General features: G+C 39.0%; 1 protein-coding gene across 1 annotated transcript in view; it reads left to right on the top strand.

The window, feature by feature from the left end:
- Positions 1–17704, top strand: part of LOC118667055 (sodium/hydrogen exchanger 9B1-like) — an 86686-nt gene extending 68982 nt beyond the window's left edge. Inside the window, exons 6-11 of the mRNA XM_036329687.1 lie at positions 1578–1753; positions 7001–7107; positions 8467–8616; positions 14852–14960; positions 15518–15654; positions 17410–17704. Coding sequence (XP_036185580.1) covers positions 1578–1753; positions 7001–7107; positions 8467–8616; positions 14852–14960; positions 15518–15654; positions 17410–17586 — 856 coding nt within the window. The 3' untranslated portion in view covers positions 17587–17704. The remainder of the gene's footprint in view (positions 1–1577; positions 1754–7000; positions 7108–8466; positions 8617–14851; positions 14961–15517; positions 15655–17409) is intronic.
- The last annotated feature ends 460 nt before the right edge of the window (positions 17705–18164 follow it).

The following is an 18164-nucleotide window of genomic DNA, read 5'->3' as shown; positions in this document are numbered from 1 at the left end:
CAACCAAGAATACTGTATTCCAGTAAATTTCATGTAAAAGCTTCATGACATTGAATTTGGCAATGATTTCTTAGACACTTAAAAACACAGGCAACAAAAGCAAAAATAGATGGTATTTAATAAAACTTGAAAATTTCTGCACAGGAAATGAAACACTAAAATAGACAAAAGGCAACATACAAAATGGGATAAAATAATTGCAAAACATATATCTGAAAAGAAATCAATATTTAGAACATATGAAGAATTCCTTCAACTCAAAACCAAAAAAACCTACCTAAATAATGGCAAATGACTTTAATAAACATTTGCCCAAAAAAGATACACAAATGGTCAACGAGCTTATGAAAGTGCTCAACATTTTTAATCATTAGAGAAATACTAATTAACAATGAAATATCAACTCACACCGATTAGGGTGGTGACTATTCAAAAACAAACAGCCCAGCTGCTGTAATTCAGTGGTTGAGGTTGCTGGTTTGATCCCATCAGGGCACGTGCCCAGGTTTCGGACTTGATCCCTAGTAGAGGGAGTGCAGGAGGAAGGCAATCGATGATGTTCCTCTCATTGATGTTTTTATCTCTCTATCCCTCTCCCTTTCTCTCTCTCTCAAAATCAATAAAAACATGTTTAAAAACAACAACAAGCAAACCAAAATAACAGCTGTTGACCAAGATGTGCAGAAATTGGAACCCTTGTGCACTACTATTGGGAATAAAACTTGGAAACCAGTTTAGAGGTTCTTCAAAAACAAAACAAAACAAAAACAAAAAATACACAAAAATAGAATCACCATAAAATTAGTAATCCTATTTCTGAGTATATAACCAAGAGAATTGAAAGCAAGATTTTAGATGTTGCAGCAGTATTCACAATGGCAAAAGCTGGGAAAAGCCCAAATAACCATTGACAAATGAATAGGTAAAGAAAATGTGGTATATACATACAATGGGATATAATTCAGCTGTAAAAATAAAAAAAAATAAAAGGAAAGAAAAGAAAGAAAGGAAGAAAGAAATCTTGTCACTGTCTACAACAGCGGTTCTCAACCCGTGGGTCGCGACCCTTTGGGGTTTGAACGACCCTTTCATAGGGGTCGCCTAAGACCATTGGAAAACACATATATAATTACATATTTTTGTGATTAATCACTATGCTTTAATTATGTTTAATTTGTAACAATGAAAATACATCCTGCATATCAGATATTTACATTACGATTCATAACAGTAGCAAAATTACAGTTATGAAGTAGCAACAAAAATAATTTTATGGTTGGGGGTCACGACAACATGAGGAACTGTATTAAAGGGTCGCGGCATTAGGAACGTTGAGAACCACTGGTCTACAACATGATGAGCCTTAATGACATTATGCTGAGTGAAATAAGCCAGGACAAATATTGCCAGGGTCTGGGTGAGAGAGACATTTTACCATCATTAAATGGCATTCACTCAAAAGCTGAATTTTTACACTTAACGTAAAGTTGTAAAAATATATCTGCTATAAATTTTAATAAAATTAACTATTTGGTAAAGTGGATGTTTTAAAATTGGTGTTCAAAGTCTTCTCTCAGTTTTGTAGTAGGTGCTGTCTCTCCTGCTGTTGTTGTCCCTTCCATGCTACAGTTGCAAGAAGAAGGATATGGTGTTGAGAAAGGCATTCCAACCTTACTAATGGCTGCTAGCAGTGTAGATGACATCTTGGCTATCACTGGATTCAGTATATTCATGAGCATGGTCTTCTCTACAGGTAAACAAGAAAATATAACCATTGCCATGTAATTCATAACTTTTTGTTGTTATTGTTATTTATTTCCTTCAGTTATTAAACAAGATTTTTATAAATTTAATATATTTTTATTCTTTATAGAAAGCTCATTTTAGACAAGGGAGGAAATTTCAGTGGGTTAAGAAACCACTACTTAATACAAATTATTTCATTTTAATAACCATATGTTTCAATTAATTTGATAACCATTTTATTACCATTTATCTGCTCAAGTTGCTTTGGAATTTTATATCACAGTTTTTAATAGAAAAATTTAAGCAGTAATATTATTAATACTACTAATATATTTAATAGATATTTTTGAAATATACCTTTGGACATCATTATAAATAAACTAGAGGCCCAGCACACAAATTTTGTGCACGTGTACGGTCTCTAGGCCTGGCCTGTGATCAGGGCCATCCTTCCCGGTGGCCCACAGCTGGCCCCAAATCCCACAGCCACCCAACCCCTGCTGCCACCCACCCCTTTTGCCATAGGGTGATCAGTGCCTGACGGCCAGGAGAAGGGACTGAGAGGTCAGCTGTTACTGCCTGCTCACCAGCCCCACCCCCACTGTGGGTTGCCCTCTGTGTGTGGGGTGACCAGTGGGGTGGGGGCCTTGGCTTGGCACTGCCCACATCCCCCGCCACCCACCCCCGGTTCCTCGTTCATTATCAAGCGATCGGAGCATGCTGGCTGTGGAAAGGAACTGAGAGGTGGTCAGTGTGCCTCATGGTAACTGGTCCAGTGGTTGTTTTGATCATTCTGCCTTTAGGGTCAATTTGCATATTACCCTTTTATTATAAAGGATAGAGGCCTGGTTCACAGGTGGGGGCCAGCTGGCCTGCCCTGATGGGGGCCCCAGATCTGGGTGGGGGGGCGGGGCTGGCTGGGGCGAGGGACTGTAGGCGGTTTTCAGGTCAGCCACACCCACTGTTGGGGTGGGGTTTCCCTGGGTGAGGGGTTGCGGGTAGTTTGCAGGCCGGCCACACCCCCAATCAGGGTGGGGGTCCCTGCTGTGGGCAGGGCCTCCTGGGTGAGGGGCCACACCCCTGATTGGGGTGGGGGGAGGTCCCTGCTGGGGTCAGGGCTGGCCTGGGCGAGGGGATAGGGGTGATTTTCAGACTGGCGATGCCCCCATCAGGGTGGGGGGTCCCCATTGGGAGGCAGGGCCAGCCTCGGCAAGGGACCATGGTCAGTTTGCAGGCTGGCCACGTTCCCATTGGGGTTGGGATTCCCGTTGGGGGGCGGGGCTGGCCTGGGCAAGGGGCTCTGAGGAAGTTGGCCACCTCAATCGGGGTGGGAGAAGCTGATCAGTGGCGGGGCCAGCCAGGGGCAGGGGCTGGGCATCATAGCAACCAGTTGCCCAGTTGTTAAATTGTTATGGTTGCTGGCTTTTTCTATATATAGATATAGATGGTTGCTCTGTTATTAAGACAAGTTAAATATATAAAGTGTGGACAACTGTGCACCTTTTGGTAGTGGTGGAACAAGATCCTGCACCAATTTTGAATCCCAAGGTGTTAATTTGGTCTTGAATGTCACTCTACAGAAATTGTGAAAGTAAAAATTTCCACATTTAGTAATGATTTTAGTTATCAGCAATGTTTGAAATTCAGTCTCCTATATTATTGAAGCACCAAAATATTAAGTTTAAAAATAATGTATAAAGTTTCTCTTGAAATTAAAAGATATACATTTTAAAAAGGGAAAAGATAAAAATAAAATCTGCAATGGTCATATCCCAGGAATAATAATTCCAAATCTTTTGATGTAAGTCTATCTAGAATCTATCTATTTATCTATCTACTTATCATTCTCTCTCTCTCTCTCTCTCTCTTTCTTTTCTCTCTGCTCCAAATCCTATATAATAAAACCATAATATGCAAATTGACAGAATGGCAAAATGACTGGTGGAATGATGGGTCATTATGATATACACTGACCACCAAGGGGCAGATGCTCAACGCAGGAGCTTCCCCTTGGTGGTCAGTGCACTCCCACGGGGAGTGTCACTCAGCCAGAAGCCAGGCTCACAGCTGGTGAGTACAGTGGCAGTGGTGGGAGCTTCTCCCACCTTCGCTGCAGGCAGGTGGTAAGGAGCAAGGGACTGCGAGAGCCCCAGACTGAGAGAGGGATGTCTGACTGCAGGTGGACATCCCCTGAGGGGTCCTGGTCTGCAAGAGGCCACAGGCCAGGCTGAGGGACACCTCCCCTTCAGTGCATGAATTTCGTGCACCGAGCCTCTAGTATTCTTATAAAATTATTGAACATTGACCATAATTGATTGTAACTTGAACTAGAGGCCTGGTGCACGAAGTTTGTGCACAGGTGTGGTCCCTAGACCTGGACAGCGATCAAAGCATGAGTGTGTAGCATGGAAGGGCAGGTCCCAGTTGACCTCTGGGCCCTGGGCTGCACTTGGGCCCCCAGACCTCTGTGCACCCCCCTGCGCCTAAGCCATGGTGCCTGAGTTTCCATGCGGAGATGTGATGAGTGCGGCCGGATGCGGCAGGCCAGGACGCAGTGTGGGCCTCTTGGCTGCCCAGCGGTGCTGCATGGAAGCTAGGCAGGCAGTGCACCCTCTCCTGGCCAGCCTCACAGACTAGCTCCTGCGCAAACCCACAGGGAGCGAAGAGGCAGTGCAGGTGCGGGGCAGGCTCCTCATGGGAGCCCATCACCTGAGCGCAAGCCCTGGCGTCCCAGGGGAGGGGAGCAGGAGGAGTGAGAGCAAGCTCAGCAGACACCTCGCCGCACCTCTGTCCCAGTCACTCCGCCCCCAGGTAGCTGGTGAGAGGTTGCAGCACATTGCCGACACCCGCCATGTTTTGTGCCACCCCCTGGTGGTCAGCGCACGTCATAGTGAGTGGTCAAACTCCCATTCTCCGGGTCGAATGGCCACCCATGGGGACAATTTGCATATTAGGCTTTTATTATATAGGATTGTTTTGCACTTAATTGTATATTGCATATGTTTCTCTTCAGTAAATAGATTTCTATGACATTGTAATGATTGCGTAGTACTCAATTATCTGTATCACAATTTCTTGTTGAAAACTGAAGTTGACTTCTATAGTTTCTATTAAAATAATATTTGCATGAACATCTTATAACTGAAGTTGTACTTAAAATTAATAATTTCTTAATCTTAAAAGAATAATCATTGAGCTAAAAAGTATATAGAGTTAATAAGCTTTTGAAATGTATTGCTGCAATGTCATGTCCTACCATGGTGCACAAGTTTGCCACTTTCTCTTCACCCTTTTCAAAGCTAGATACTATTCGTCTCTTTTTCCCTTGCTAATTTGGTAGGTGAAAAGTGAGACCACTTTAAATGGAGTACTTTTTCTACTAGTGATGTTAAACAAATATTCATGTTTATTGGTCATTGACATTTTGTCATGTTTTATATTGCTTTTCTTGGAATCTTTTGCCTTATAGGTGTGTTAATCTTTTGTTCTTTTTGATTTACCAAGGTTCGTTACAAAATTAAAAATGATAACCCTTTGTATCATATTCTTAGGTTTCCCCAATTTTAATTTGACTTAAATTTACGAGAGTTCTTTTTTTTTGCTATTCAGAAGTTCTAAAATTTTTGTTAACAAATCTGGTAATCTTTTCCTTCATTAATGGTATCAGTTATTCTCTCAGAAAATATTTCTGGCCCTGGCCGGTGTGGCTCAGTTGGTTGGGCATCGTTCCATGCACCAAAAAATTGTTGGTTCAATTCCTGGGTCAGGGCACACATCCAGGTTTCAGGCTTGTTCCTCAGTAGGGGTTCTTGATTCCCAGTAGGGGCATGCAGGAGGGCAAGTTCTCTCATCGATCTCTCTCTCTCTCTCCCTCTCCTTTCCACTTTCTCTAAAAATCAACTAAAATATGTATGTGTATATGTATATCTGTGTTCCTTCCTCTTCCATTGTGCCAGCCATTATGGCAAAGACTGAAGGTAAACAGTGAACAACAATATTATTGGGTAATTGCTTCATACTTGTTTTAAGTTCCATTGATGTTTCTACCCATTTAATGGTCACAATAGTGCTATGCTCATTTTATAGACAAGGAAACTGAGGAACATAGGTTAAATAATTTGCTCACCCCTGGATGGTTTTGCTCAGTAGTTAGAGCATCAGACTGTCAAACAAAGGGTCTCAGGTTCCATTCTTAGTCAAGGGCACATACCACAGTTACAGTTTCGACCTAGCCCAGGTTGGTTGTATGTGGGAGACAACCAGTCAATGTGTCTCTCTCACATTGATGTTTCTCTCTCTCCCCTGGCACTTCCCCTTCTCTCTAGAAAAATCAATGGAAAAAATATCCTCAGGTGAGGATTTAAATAAATAAATAAATAAATAAATAAATAAATAAATAAATAAATAAATTGCTCAAAGTTACAAATCCATTAAGTAGGGTAGCCAAGACATAAATCTGACTGTTTGACCCCAGACCCACACTTTTAAGTACTATTCTATACAGATGTGGTTGCATAAAATATATTGATGACTCAGTTGACCTTTGAGTAGTCCCAGGATTGACCCTAGAATAAATCTCTTTTTATGTTGTTACTGTTATATTGTTCTTTTGGTATTTATTTTTTATTGATTTCAGAGAGGAAGAGAGAGGGAGAGAGAGATAGAAACATTAATGATGAAAGAGAATCATTGATCAGCTGCCTCCTGCATGCCCACACTGGGGATCAAACCTCCAACCTGGACATGTGTGCTGACTGGGAATTGAACCATGACCTCCAGATTCATAGGTCAATGTTCAACCAGTGAGCCACACCAGCCAGGTTGTTCTTTTTATATTTAAATAATTTCTTTCTTTGTCATAATCATACATCAGAAAATAAATATTGCCAGCCTTGTGCTAGGTGCCAGAGGTGCTTCTTTGTCAATCTCTGTCCATTCTTCTACCTCACTTGATCTTGTAGTCACGGTGTGTAGGGGAGCACATTGTAGCATATTAGTTCTTTGTTTTCCGGCCTATTTATTCAATAAACATTTCTGAATTGTTTGTACTAAATTATTTAAGAGTACACATCTAATGTATCAAATAGATCTGCATACATTTTTTATATTTGTTAATATTAAATATTCATTTTTCTATATTTGCTCTATAAAATACATACCTTTCTTCATAAATCACCTACGTTTGATTTTCTGATGTGTTGGGTATGTAAAAATATTTCTCTATGATCATTTTTCCTTATGTGTGCCCTTATAGGTGGCATACTTCATGATCTCTTAACTTCTTTTCGGGATGTAATTTTGGGTGTGCTACTAGGAACATTTTGGGGAATTTGTCTTCGATATTTTCCAAGTGAAGATCAGGTAAATAAAAAATTAGTCAACTTTTAGAAGTATAGTATTGGTTATTTTTTTGCAAAATTTGAACTTTTAGAATATCCATGAAATATTACATTTAATATTTATTGTCCTTCCCCAAAAGTGTAGCCTCCATTGCCTACTTTGCTTTAAAGTGAGCACAGTTCTGATTGATAGGTGTCAATGGCCTTGGCTAAAGTCTTTGCTTCTGGACTTGGCAAATAAGGAATATTAGGGAAAATTTTTTTGATGGAATGCTGTATAAACCTTGTATTTATAAATGTAATGAAGGTGTTGACAGAAAAAAATATATATATAAATACACCTTTTATAAAGGATGATGTACTTACTGACTAAATACCTTTAACCTTTAAAAATATATTTTTTGAAACCTGTTCTGCTATGACAGAGATAACATACCTTTTTACTATGCTTTTGGTTTTAAAATTAAGCTTCCTAATGCATAATACAGGGGCCCTCAAACTTTTTAAACACGGGGCCAGTTCACTGTCCCTCAGACCGTTGGAGGGCCGGACTATAGTTTAAAAAAATACTATGAACAAATTCCTATGCACACTGCACATATCTTATTTTGAAGTAAAAAAAACAAAACGGGAACAAATACAATATTTGTATTTGCATGTGGCCCGCGGGCCATAGTTTGAGGACCCCTGGTAATACTTTGCAATGGATACTTTTAAAAAAATATATAATTAAATCAGAATACCATTTCCATTCCACCCCACCCCTTTCTTCACTAAATTGCCTACTGACTTCTGACAACTTTTTCTAATCTTTCTTAACTCACACTTTCCTTTGAACATTTTAGGAGAGATAGATTCCCATTTACCTCCTTATATTTTCTGAGTTAAATTTACTCCCACTCTCTTTGACTGAGGCAACACTATTACACTCAATCCTTACCTGCCCTAAAGAATGTGCCAAAAAAAAAAGAATGTGCCATTACTCTTATATTTCTGTAATGTCCATTTTGATTTGCCTGTAACAATTGTCATAGCTAATGAGATTTTCAGAAATTTATTTTTAAGAATCCGTTGGATATGTTATATAGAACTACAGGTTATATTGCTGTCTCTCTTCTTTCCTTTGTCACTACAGTTAAAATTTTTTAACCATTTTACTGGCATTACCAACATGTGGCAGAAGATGAAACTTAATAATTATAAATTTTTTCACTTATTGTCAAGTCTACTAAAATATTTGGTGAGGAAGAAAGCCAAAATTTTATACATTACTTAATATAACATATTATAGTATCAAAAGGTCAATAATGAATGAAAGAGAATGTAAATATTGTATTATATGTTTAATGTAAATAATTTATAAAAATTTATATAATTCTAGACAAATATTACAATGAAGAGAGCAGGCCTTATTTTGGGTTCATGTGTAACTGCCGTCTTAGTCAGCAATAGCATCGGTACACATGGAGCTGGAGGATTATTCACACTAATGTTGACTTTCATTGGAGGAGCACATTGGACCACAGATAGGGTGAATATATTTTTTTAAGTTTATAATGGTCTTTATTATCCATAAATGAGTGAGATCATGTGGTATTTTTCCTTCATTGACTGGCTTATTTCACTTAGCATAATGCTCTCCAGTTCCATCCATGCTGTTGCAAATGGTAAGAATTCCTTCTTTTTTACAGCAGCATAGTATTCCATTGTGTATATGTACCACAGTTTTCTAATCCATTCATCTACTGATGGGCACTTAGGCTGTTTCCAGATCTTAGCTATGGTGAATTGTGCTGCTATGAACATAGGGGTGCATATATCCTTTCTGATTGGTGTTTCTGTTTTCTTGGGATATATTCCTAGAAGTGGAATCATGGGGTCAAATGGGAGTTCCATTTTTAGTTTTTTGAGGAAACTCCATACTGTTCTCTACAGTGGCTGCACCAGTCTGCATTCCCACCAGCAGTGCACGAGTGTTCCTTTTTCTCCACATCCTCTCCAGCACTTGTTGTTTGTTGATGATAGCCATTCTGACAGGTGTGAGATGGTACCTCATTATTGTTTTGATTTGGAATCTCTTGGATGATTAGTGACTTTGAGCATGTTTTCATATGTCTCTTGGCTTTCTGAATGTCCTCTTTTGAAAGGTGTCTATTTAGGTCCTTTGCCCATTTTTTGATTGGATTGTTTTTCTTCCTTTTGTTAAGTTGTATGAGTTCCCTATAAATTTTGGAGATTAAACCCTTATCAGTGATAACATTGGCAAATATGTTCTCCCATGCAGTGGGCTTTCTTGTTGTTTTGTTGATGGTTTCTTTTGCTGTGCAGAAGCTTTTTATTTTGATGTAGAGGGGTGAATATTTTTAATACATAATTTTTATAGGTAAAATAACTGATTTATTTTTTTTTACATTATAATGGACATTTAGGAAACCTTCTCATTCTGGTTTGAAGATGTTCCAAAAGCGTATGTCTTGGAGGAACTTTATGTCAATAAAGGAAATAAAGTATTTAAGTAAAGGAACTGCACATACACTAAAACAATCAGGAGTTGAGTTATCTCATCAGGCCTATTTCCCCCCAAGTTTTAGGCAATATGACTATATAACTTTTATTGATTTAATTATTAATTAAAATTTTAGTTATACAGTTAGGATATGAAAACATTCTCATAAAAGATTAAACAATACACATACAAAATAAATTGTAAAATACTCCTTTTTCCTCACCACTCCCAAATATCAAACACCCCCTCCCAGAATTATTTCCTCTAATCAGTCCTCTATTTGTAGACATTTAGACCATTTCCATTTTTTGTTATAAACAGTGCTGCCATGAACAGTCCTATTCATGTGTGTTTTTTCAAGTGTACAAGTACTTCTGTAGGAATATATTCCTAGAAATAGAATTGTTGAATTTCAAAAATGGTACATTTCTATTTTGATGGGACTGCCAAATTCTCCATTCAAAAGATTTTATATATTTACACTATTTACTACCACCAGGTTTGCAGAGTCCCCAATACCTCAACCCATGAACACACTAATATTACCACTAGTTCTATTATTTTTAATCTGATGGGGGGAAAAAACTATATAACATTATTTATGAAATATTATTCAGCTATAAAAAAGAACAAAATCTTAACCATTTGCAACAACATGGATGGATGTGGAGAGCAGTGTGCTAAGTGAAATAAGTCAGACAGCCCTAACCAGTTTGGCTCAGTGTATAGAGCGTCAGCCTGCGGACTCAGGGGTCCCAGGTTCGAAACCGGTCAAGGGCATGTACCTTGGTTGCGGGTACATCCCCAGTAGGGAGTGTGCAGGAGGCAGCTGATTGATGTTTCTTTCTCATCGATGTTTCTAACTCTCTATCCCTTTCCCTTCCTCTCTGTAAAAAATCAGTAAAATATATTTTTAAAAAAGGAAAGAAATAAGTCAGACAGAGAAGGACAAATACTATATTCTTTCACTTATATGTGTAATCTAAAAAACAAAACAAAAATAGACCCATAGATACAGAGAACAAACTGATGGTTGTCAGAAGGGAGTGGTGTGGGAGAATGAATGAAAATGGTGAAGGACAATAAAAGGTACAAACTTGCAATTATCCAAATACTAGTGGCCCGGTGCATGAAATTTGTGCACGGAGGGGGTTGGTTTCCTCAGCCCAGCCTGCACTCTCTCCAATCAGGGACCCCTTGGGGGATGTCTGACTGCAGGTCCTAACTGCTCACTTGCCTGCCTTCCTGATTGCCTTTAACTGCCTCTGCCTGCCTGCCTGCCTGATCACCCCTAACTACTTCTGCCTGCCTGCCTGATTGCCCCTAACCCCTCTGCCTGTCTGATCACCCCTAATTGCTGTGCCTACCTTCCTGATCGCCCCCAACTGCTCTCCCCTGCAGGCCTGATTGCCCCCAATGGCCTTCCCCTGCTGGCCTGATCTCACCCCCAACTGCTCTCCCCTGCTGGCCAATTTGGTTCTGATTGGTCGGTTTCTATGCCAGTCAGCATCTCTGGCCCTATCAACGGGGCCTGATCAGAAAGGCGGGGCTGATCAGCAGCCCTGGTGGAGGCCTGGAGAGAAATGGAGGTGTGGCTGCTGGCCCTGCTGGGAGAGAAAGAGAGAGGCAAGTGCTGATCAACAGCTGCCACACAGGCTATGGATCAGACCTTGCTTCTCTCTCCAGGCCTGATCTGCAGCCCCCTCAGCAGTCAGTGCTGGGTCACTGTGCCTGCAGCCGCAGCAGTCAGTTCTGGGTCACCATGGCAACCCAGCTCTGACTGACTGCAGGACTGACTTCTGGTTGGTCCAGCCTTCAGTCATGATGGACCCAGGGCTTTTATATATTAGGATATAAAAACCCAGGGTCTGTAACGTCCAAAATGACCGAAGGCTTGACCGACCAGAAGTCAGTCCTGCAGTCAGTGCTGCATTGCCATGATGACCCATCACTGACTGCCGCTGCTGCAGGTGTGGCAACCCAGCACTTACTGTTGAGGGGGCTGCAGATCAGGCCCGGAGAGAGGCCTGGAGAGAGAATTAGGGCCTGATTCGTAGCCTCTGTGTTGGTCAGCCCTTGCCACTCTCTTTCTCTCTGGGCCTGGCCAGTAGCTGCATCTCTATTTCTCCCCGGTCCTCTGCGGGGGCTCCTGATCAGCCCCGCCTCTCTGATCAGGCCCAGAGATAAGTCTGGAAACACTGACTGACATAGAAACCCACCAATCAGAACCAAATCTGGGTGAACTGCAAGGAGTTAATGGCTGCCTAGGAAGTGGAGCTTCTGATGCTGACTGGCATGGAAACCAAAAAATCAGAACTTAATCTGGGTGTACTGCGAAGGCAGAACCTAAGGTGGGAGCTGAGAAGGGGTTTTAAGAGCAACAGCTGTTTGGTGTAAGGTGTAAGAAAGTGGTTCAATTTTTAATGACTGGTTTGGTAATATAGTGCATATGGCTGGCTATCAGTCCAGATATAGGGATTATGTATTTTTGTCTGCCAAGAGCATCTCCTCCTGCTGAAAAAGGCTCCCTCCCCATTTAAGCAATCCTATCCTCTATAATCCATCTTTACTAATAAAAGGATAATATGCTAATTAGACCAGGTCAACCAGCCATCTTTCAGACGTCCGACTTTCTTCCGGACAAAGCCATGGTGGTGGTGGTGGTGGGGAGCAGAGGCAGTTAGGGGCGATCAAGCCAGCGGGGAGGACAGTTGGGGGCGAGATCAGGCTGGCAGGGGAGGGAAGTTGGGGGCAACCAGGGTGGCAGGGGAGGGCAGCTGGGGGCAAGATCAGGTCAGCAGGGGAGGGCAGTTAGGGGTGATCATGCAGGCAGGGGAGGGCAGTTGGGGGTGAGATCAGGCTTGCAAGGGAGGGCAATTGGGGGTGAGATCAGGTCAGCAGGGGAGGGCAGTTAGGGGTGATCAGGCAGGCAGGGGAGGGAAGTTGGGGATGAGATCAGGCCAGCAGGGGAGGGCCATTGGAGGCAAGATCAGGCTGGCAGAGGAGGACCATTGGGGTGATATCAGGCTGGCAGGGAAGGCAGTTGGAGGTGAGATCAGGCCAGCAGGGGAGGGCCATTGAGGGCGAGATCAGGCCAGCAGGAGAGAGCAGTTAGGGGTGATCAGGCAGGCAGAGGCAGTTGGGGGCGAGATCAGGCTGGCAGTGGAGGGCAGTTAGGGGCAAGCAGGCAGGCAGGCAGAGAGGTTAGGGACAATCAGGCAGGCAGGCAAGTGAGCAGTTAGGAGCCAGTGGTCCCAGATTGCGAGAGGGATGTCCAACTGCCGGTTTAAGCCTGATCCCACAGGGCCTAAACCAGCAGTCGGACATCCCCTAAGGGCCCCTGATTGGAAAGGGTGCAGGCTGGGCTGAGGGAACCCCAACCTTCCCTCCCATGCACAAATTTTGTGCACTGGGCCACTAGTAAAGTAAATAAGTCACAGTGATGTAATGCAGCACAAGGAATATAGTCAATAGTATTGCAATATTTCTTATAGTCAATCCTGTCAGTTTTTCCTTCTTTATTTTGTATTCAGTATGTTATTTAAGAAGGATTTCTTTACTCAAGATTATAAGATTATAAACATTATAATATCTTCTATATTATCATCTCATACTTTGGTAGTTTTTATTGTTTTTGTTTTTGCATTGGTTCTTTAATTCATCTGGAATTTATTTTTGTGAATGCTGTGAGATAAGGATGCAGATGTGTGTGTTTATATATGTATTCATAGATATACATATATATACATATAACAGTTGTATATGGATAGAAATGGGTATAAATTAGATGTCAATTTTTGCCAAATTATTTATTGACTAAGCATTAATTATTCAGTAACCTTTAAATGCCTCTTTAATGTGATTTAAACCCTCAAATTTATCTAAGTTCATTTCTGGAACCTAATCCTACTTATGTTTCCTATAATACTCTAAGTCTATTTTATATCATAGGTCATAGTTTTATGTCTCAAAATCTAATATAGATTTCCTCTCATGGAATTTATTTTGAAGGTATTACTTGGCCATTCCTGAATTTTAGAAACATTTTATAATCAGCTTGAGAAGTTCCATACCCAAAAGTTATACTGGCATTTTGTTTAGTATTCCATAATTATAAAAAATAGTTAATAATAAATTATAATTAGATAAATAAAATGAAAACTACTAGAATTCTATTTTTATGTGATAAAGGAAATCCGACAATAAGAAAATAGACTGCAAAAATCAAAAGTAACAAATAGAATAATGTACTATAAGCAAGGAACAGTAATATTGTGGGTGGGGTTTTTTGTTTTTCCCTCTTTTAAACTTCACTCTTACTATAAATGGCCATCAGAAAATACAGACAAAAAAGGAATAGTTAAAAATATAGTTTCTGCCCCAAACAAAGGAGATCAAAGTTTGATGTATCTTCTGTTCAGATTAGGCTGAAACTCTTCATCCAAGTTCCTGGAGAAGAGCCAGCACTGTTATGTCTACAGGGTCTTTGCTGTAACCACATCACTTGCAGATAGAACTGGGAGAGATTTATTCCCAGAAAGGGAGGTGTTGCAAGCAACCAAGTAAAAATCTAAACGTTTTGCCCTGGCCAAGTAGCTCAGTAAGTTAGAGCATCTTCCTGATATGCCAAGGTTGTGGGTTGATCCCTGTTCAGGACACATATGAGAAACAGTAAGTGCAGTAGAACAAGTCGTTATTTCTTTGTCCCTCCCTTCCTTTCTTTCTCTAAAAATCAATCAATAAATTAATTAATTTAATATGTTTTGGGTTTGGCTTTAAGGAAAAAAAAATAACAAGTTTTCAAAATGGGTCCTTCCAAAACAGCCTAACAGATTACCAAAATTTTTTTCCTCATAGTTTAAGACTATCAGGATTCACTTTCATGTTGAGAGCTAAAATGTTTGCCTGATCTTGAGTATGTTCTCATTGGGCATGATGTAGTTTTGTCTCCATTCTGTTACCTTGCAAACAAAAGCTAGAACTCTTGCTGAATCATTAGAAATGTGTCTGGGGCTCCAAAGACCTTACTTGTTTCATGACACAATTACCAAATATTTTTATTTTATAGATTTGGAATTTCTGTTAGTCAAATTCTACACAAGTGTTTGAGTAAAAGAATGACCCAACTCAATTTTTATTGTTTAACATTTCTTCTACAAATAAATATCTTAATTTTATGTAATAAAATAGACTTTAAATTTCTGAAATGCAGTTATTTTTATATGCCACAATAACTAAAAATATACTCTCTTTTCTACAGAATGAAGTTCAAAAAATTATTACATTTGCATGGGATATTTTTAAACCCCTCCTTTTTGCTTTGGTTGGATTGGAAGTATCTGTTGAAGCTCTTAAATCAGATGCTATTGGTAAGAATGATTATAGCACAAAAAATATGAGTTGAAAATATTTAAGAAAATTATGAATAATTTTTATTTTTATTTACAGTATGTCTTTGAATGCCTTTTTCAGAAACTCATTGAGACAGTAACATACATTTGTTCTTCTTTACTCTGTGTGCTCTTTGTTACGAAAGATAGTCCAATATCTTCCCTAATGGAGGAAGATTAGAGATTGGAAATGGAGATTAGAATTTTTTTCCGAGGGGAAATATTAGATACTATCAGCACCTGTTTAATACTTTCACTTGTAGTAAAAGTTCCGAGTCTATTAGCTCAGAATTAAATAAATGCAATTTATCTTATTTTTCATGATACCCCCACCATCAGATAACCTCTTCTGCTTTACATAAAGGCCTCAATTATATTTGTATTTTTTATGATTATTATGTTTACTTAAAAATAAAAACCGGAAGAGGCAATACTCTTAAAAGTTTTCAATACTTTTACAGTTCATATCTCTAGGTATAAAGAACCACTTCTTCCCAAGTATTTTGTTATTTATATTTGTTTTTTATCTGTTGTAGGTATTTCTATTGCTTGTATGAGTTTGGCCTTATTGGTTCGAATTTCTGCTACATTTTTCTTGGTGACTTTTGCTGGTTTTAATTTTAAGGAGAAAATATTTATTGCTCTGTCATGGATACCCAAAGCTACAGTCCAGGTAAGACATATTTAGTTATTCTAATAATTTTAGTATTGATTTTTAAAAATTCTAAATGACAACTGTTTGTCCAATCATAATATGTGGGCCATTAGTCTTCTTTTAAAATGCTTGATTGATCATAGCTACTCATTAAAATTAATGTAATCTTTAAAAATCTCAGTTTTAAAATCAATTCTTCTGAAATTGAAAAGTGTAATTTTAATTAAATACTTCCTTAACTTATGAAAAATATTTTCTATTTTTCCAAAACATAAAATAAGAGTATATCTGAAGAAAAAAATTGCCCTAGCCAGTTTTCTCAGTGGTTAGAGCATCAGCCTATGGACTGAACGGTCATAGAGATACATTGCAGACTGAATATTGCTAAATATTGTGGAGCTAAATGTTATGATATTAAAATAGAGAGACATTGGTTCTCTTTAAAATGTATATTTTCTTCTCCTTCCACCCCGTCTACCACAGATGAATGTACATATATTATTATTAATTACACATTTATTTTGTATGACTATTTGATTACTGACTGAATCTTCCCACTAGATAACACAGAAAGGATAAGAACCATGTCTAGGATTTCCACCATTGTTTTTCCCTTGCACTTAGCAAAGTGCCAGGGAAGCAAGAAGTACACAATAAATAACCATTACATGCCTACAAGAATGAATGAATGAATGAATGTAGTTCGTCCTCTAATTCAATGATATTCCCTCCTACTAAAAAGTATTACTACTTATTGTTAGACTTTTTCACCTGGCAGCATAATGTCTTGATTCTCTGAGATTCTTTTCTCCATTGTTATTCCAAAACAAAAGCTTGTGAGCCTCCATGCAACAAAATTCTCTATGTCATAGTTAGAGAGCAGACTATGGGGCCAGACTCCCTGTTTTGAATACCATGTTACTTGCCTATAACCTTAGTCAAGTTAGTTCATAATCTCTCTGTGCCCAGTTTGTGGATTCCAAACTCCTTTTCAGTTTTACTATATCACACTGCCTCCCAAGTAGGAAGAACAAGGAGAATATGATCAACAAAATCCTAGTGAACCCTAAGAAACCTTTGTATTTGGATTGTCTTGTTGCAGCCAAGAACCAAGTGGTACTTGGTAAGAGCAAATAAGCAAAACCTAGTTCAGTTAAAACTCAAGGTTCTGAGAGTCATACGAGCACTCAAATATATATAATTTAAATAGGGGAAAGCTGAAATGACAAAAATACAAAATCAGCCCTAAAATGTCTGCATGCTGACTTGTCACTATTTCACTCTTATTCTAGAGATATTTGCTAAGAAGAACATAGCATTAATGAGTAACTCATGAAAATTCCTCAGTGCTTTGTCTTGCTTCTTTTCTAGTAGTCTAGTACAGCTATTTTCATCCTCTTTCATCTCATAGCACACATAAACTAATTACTAAAATTCTGTAGCACACTAAAAAGTGTATTATATTTTTTATTAATTTTACAAAAAAAGAATAGGTGTAATTTTGATTCATTCACATTGGACAGCTATTGTTGTGTTGGCTGTTGTCATGTTTTTTAATTTGACAATCTAAGGGAAAAGAGGTAAGTGCTCCTGACTAAAATAATCAAATATTGCATGTTTTTAAAATTATTGCAGCATAATGGTTGAAAATCACTAGCCTAGTACCAGGTTTTGTTTATTTTAACAGAGTCATTTGCTTTTATTATATGTTAACTTGCTTAACATTTTTCATTATGCCTCATCTTCCCCCACCCACCCACCACCCAAATGCAGGCTGTATTAGGTCCTCTGGCTCTAGAAACTGCAAGAATCAGCTCACCCCACTTGGAACCATATGCGAAGGATGTGATGACAATAGCATTTTTAGCCATCTTGATCACAGCTCCAAATGGAGCTCTGCTTATTAACATACTGGGGCCCAGATTACTTGCACGCTGTAGTCCAAACTAAACAAAACAAGAATTATCATAATGAGCACTTCATTAAAAGTTCATTTGTCATCACCTGCCTGCTTCTTCTAATGAATTTTCTTACTTGAGACAAAAATTAAAAGATACAAATATGTGAAGACTACATAGAAGCAAGGACTGAATAAACATGTGATTTGATTACAGAGCTTTTCTATGATTTTTATTACAAAGTTAATTTAATAAAAAATGTAAAATAGAATGTGTTCTTAGTATTTACATATTTCAAGAACAAAATAAATCTGTAAATACCCTTGGAACGTTTAAAGTAATCCATCAGGTTGAATTGCTTCCTAATACAGAATAGGCACCTATCTCAGTTGCTTTTTGCTTGAATAACCCTCTGAATTTCAGTGACCCCCACTGACCACATGATCATTATTTCCTGTCTGCTTACCAACAGTTCCCCAACATCTCATCTAACTCAATTTTTCTTTCACTCACAACATATTACTTAAAAGTCTGTTGGCAACAATTAATATAAACTCCTATCAAGTAGCCATTGGATATGTACTGTCCTTGGGAGGAAGTGTAATTTGGGCGACACAGTTCCTTTTATCT

Source organism: Myotis myotis, unplaced genomic scaffold (genome assembly GCF_014108235.1).
Source record: "Myotis myotis isolate mMyoMyo1 unplaced genomic scaffold, mMyoMyo1.p scaffold_m19_p_1, whole genome shotgun sequence".
NCBI classification, from domain to species: domain Eukaryota; kingdom Metazoa; phylum Chordata; class Mammalia; order Chiroptera; family Vespertilionidae; genus Myotis; species Myotis myotis.
Note: the sequence above shows the minus strand (reverse complement) of the source record. Positions and strands in the feature narration are given on the sequence as shown.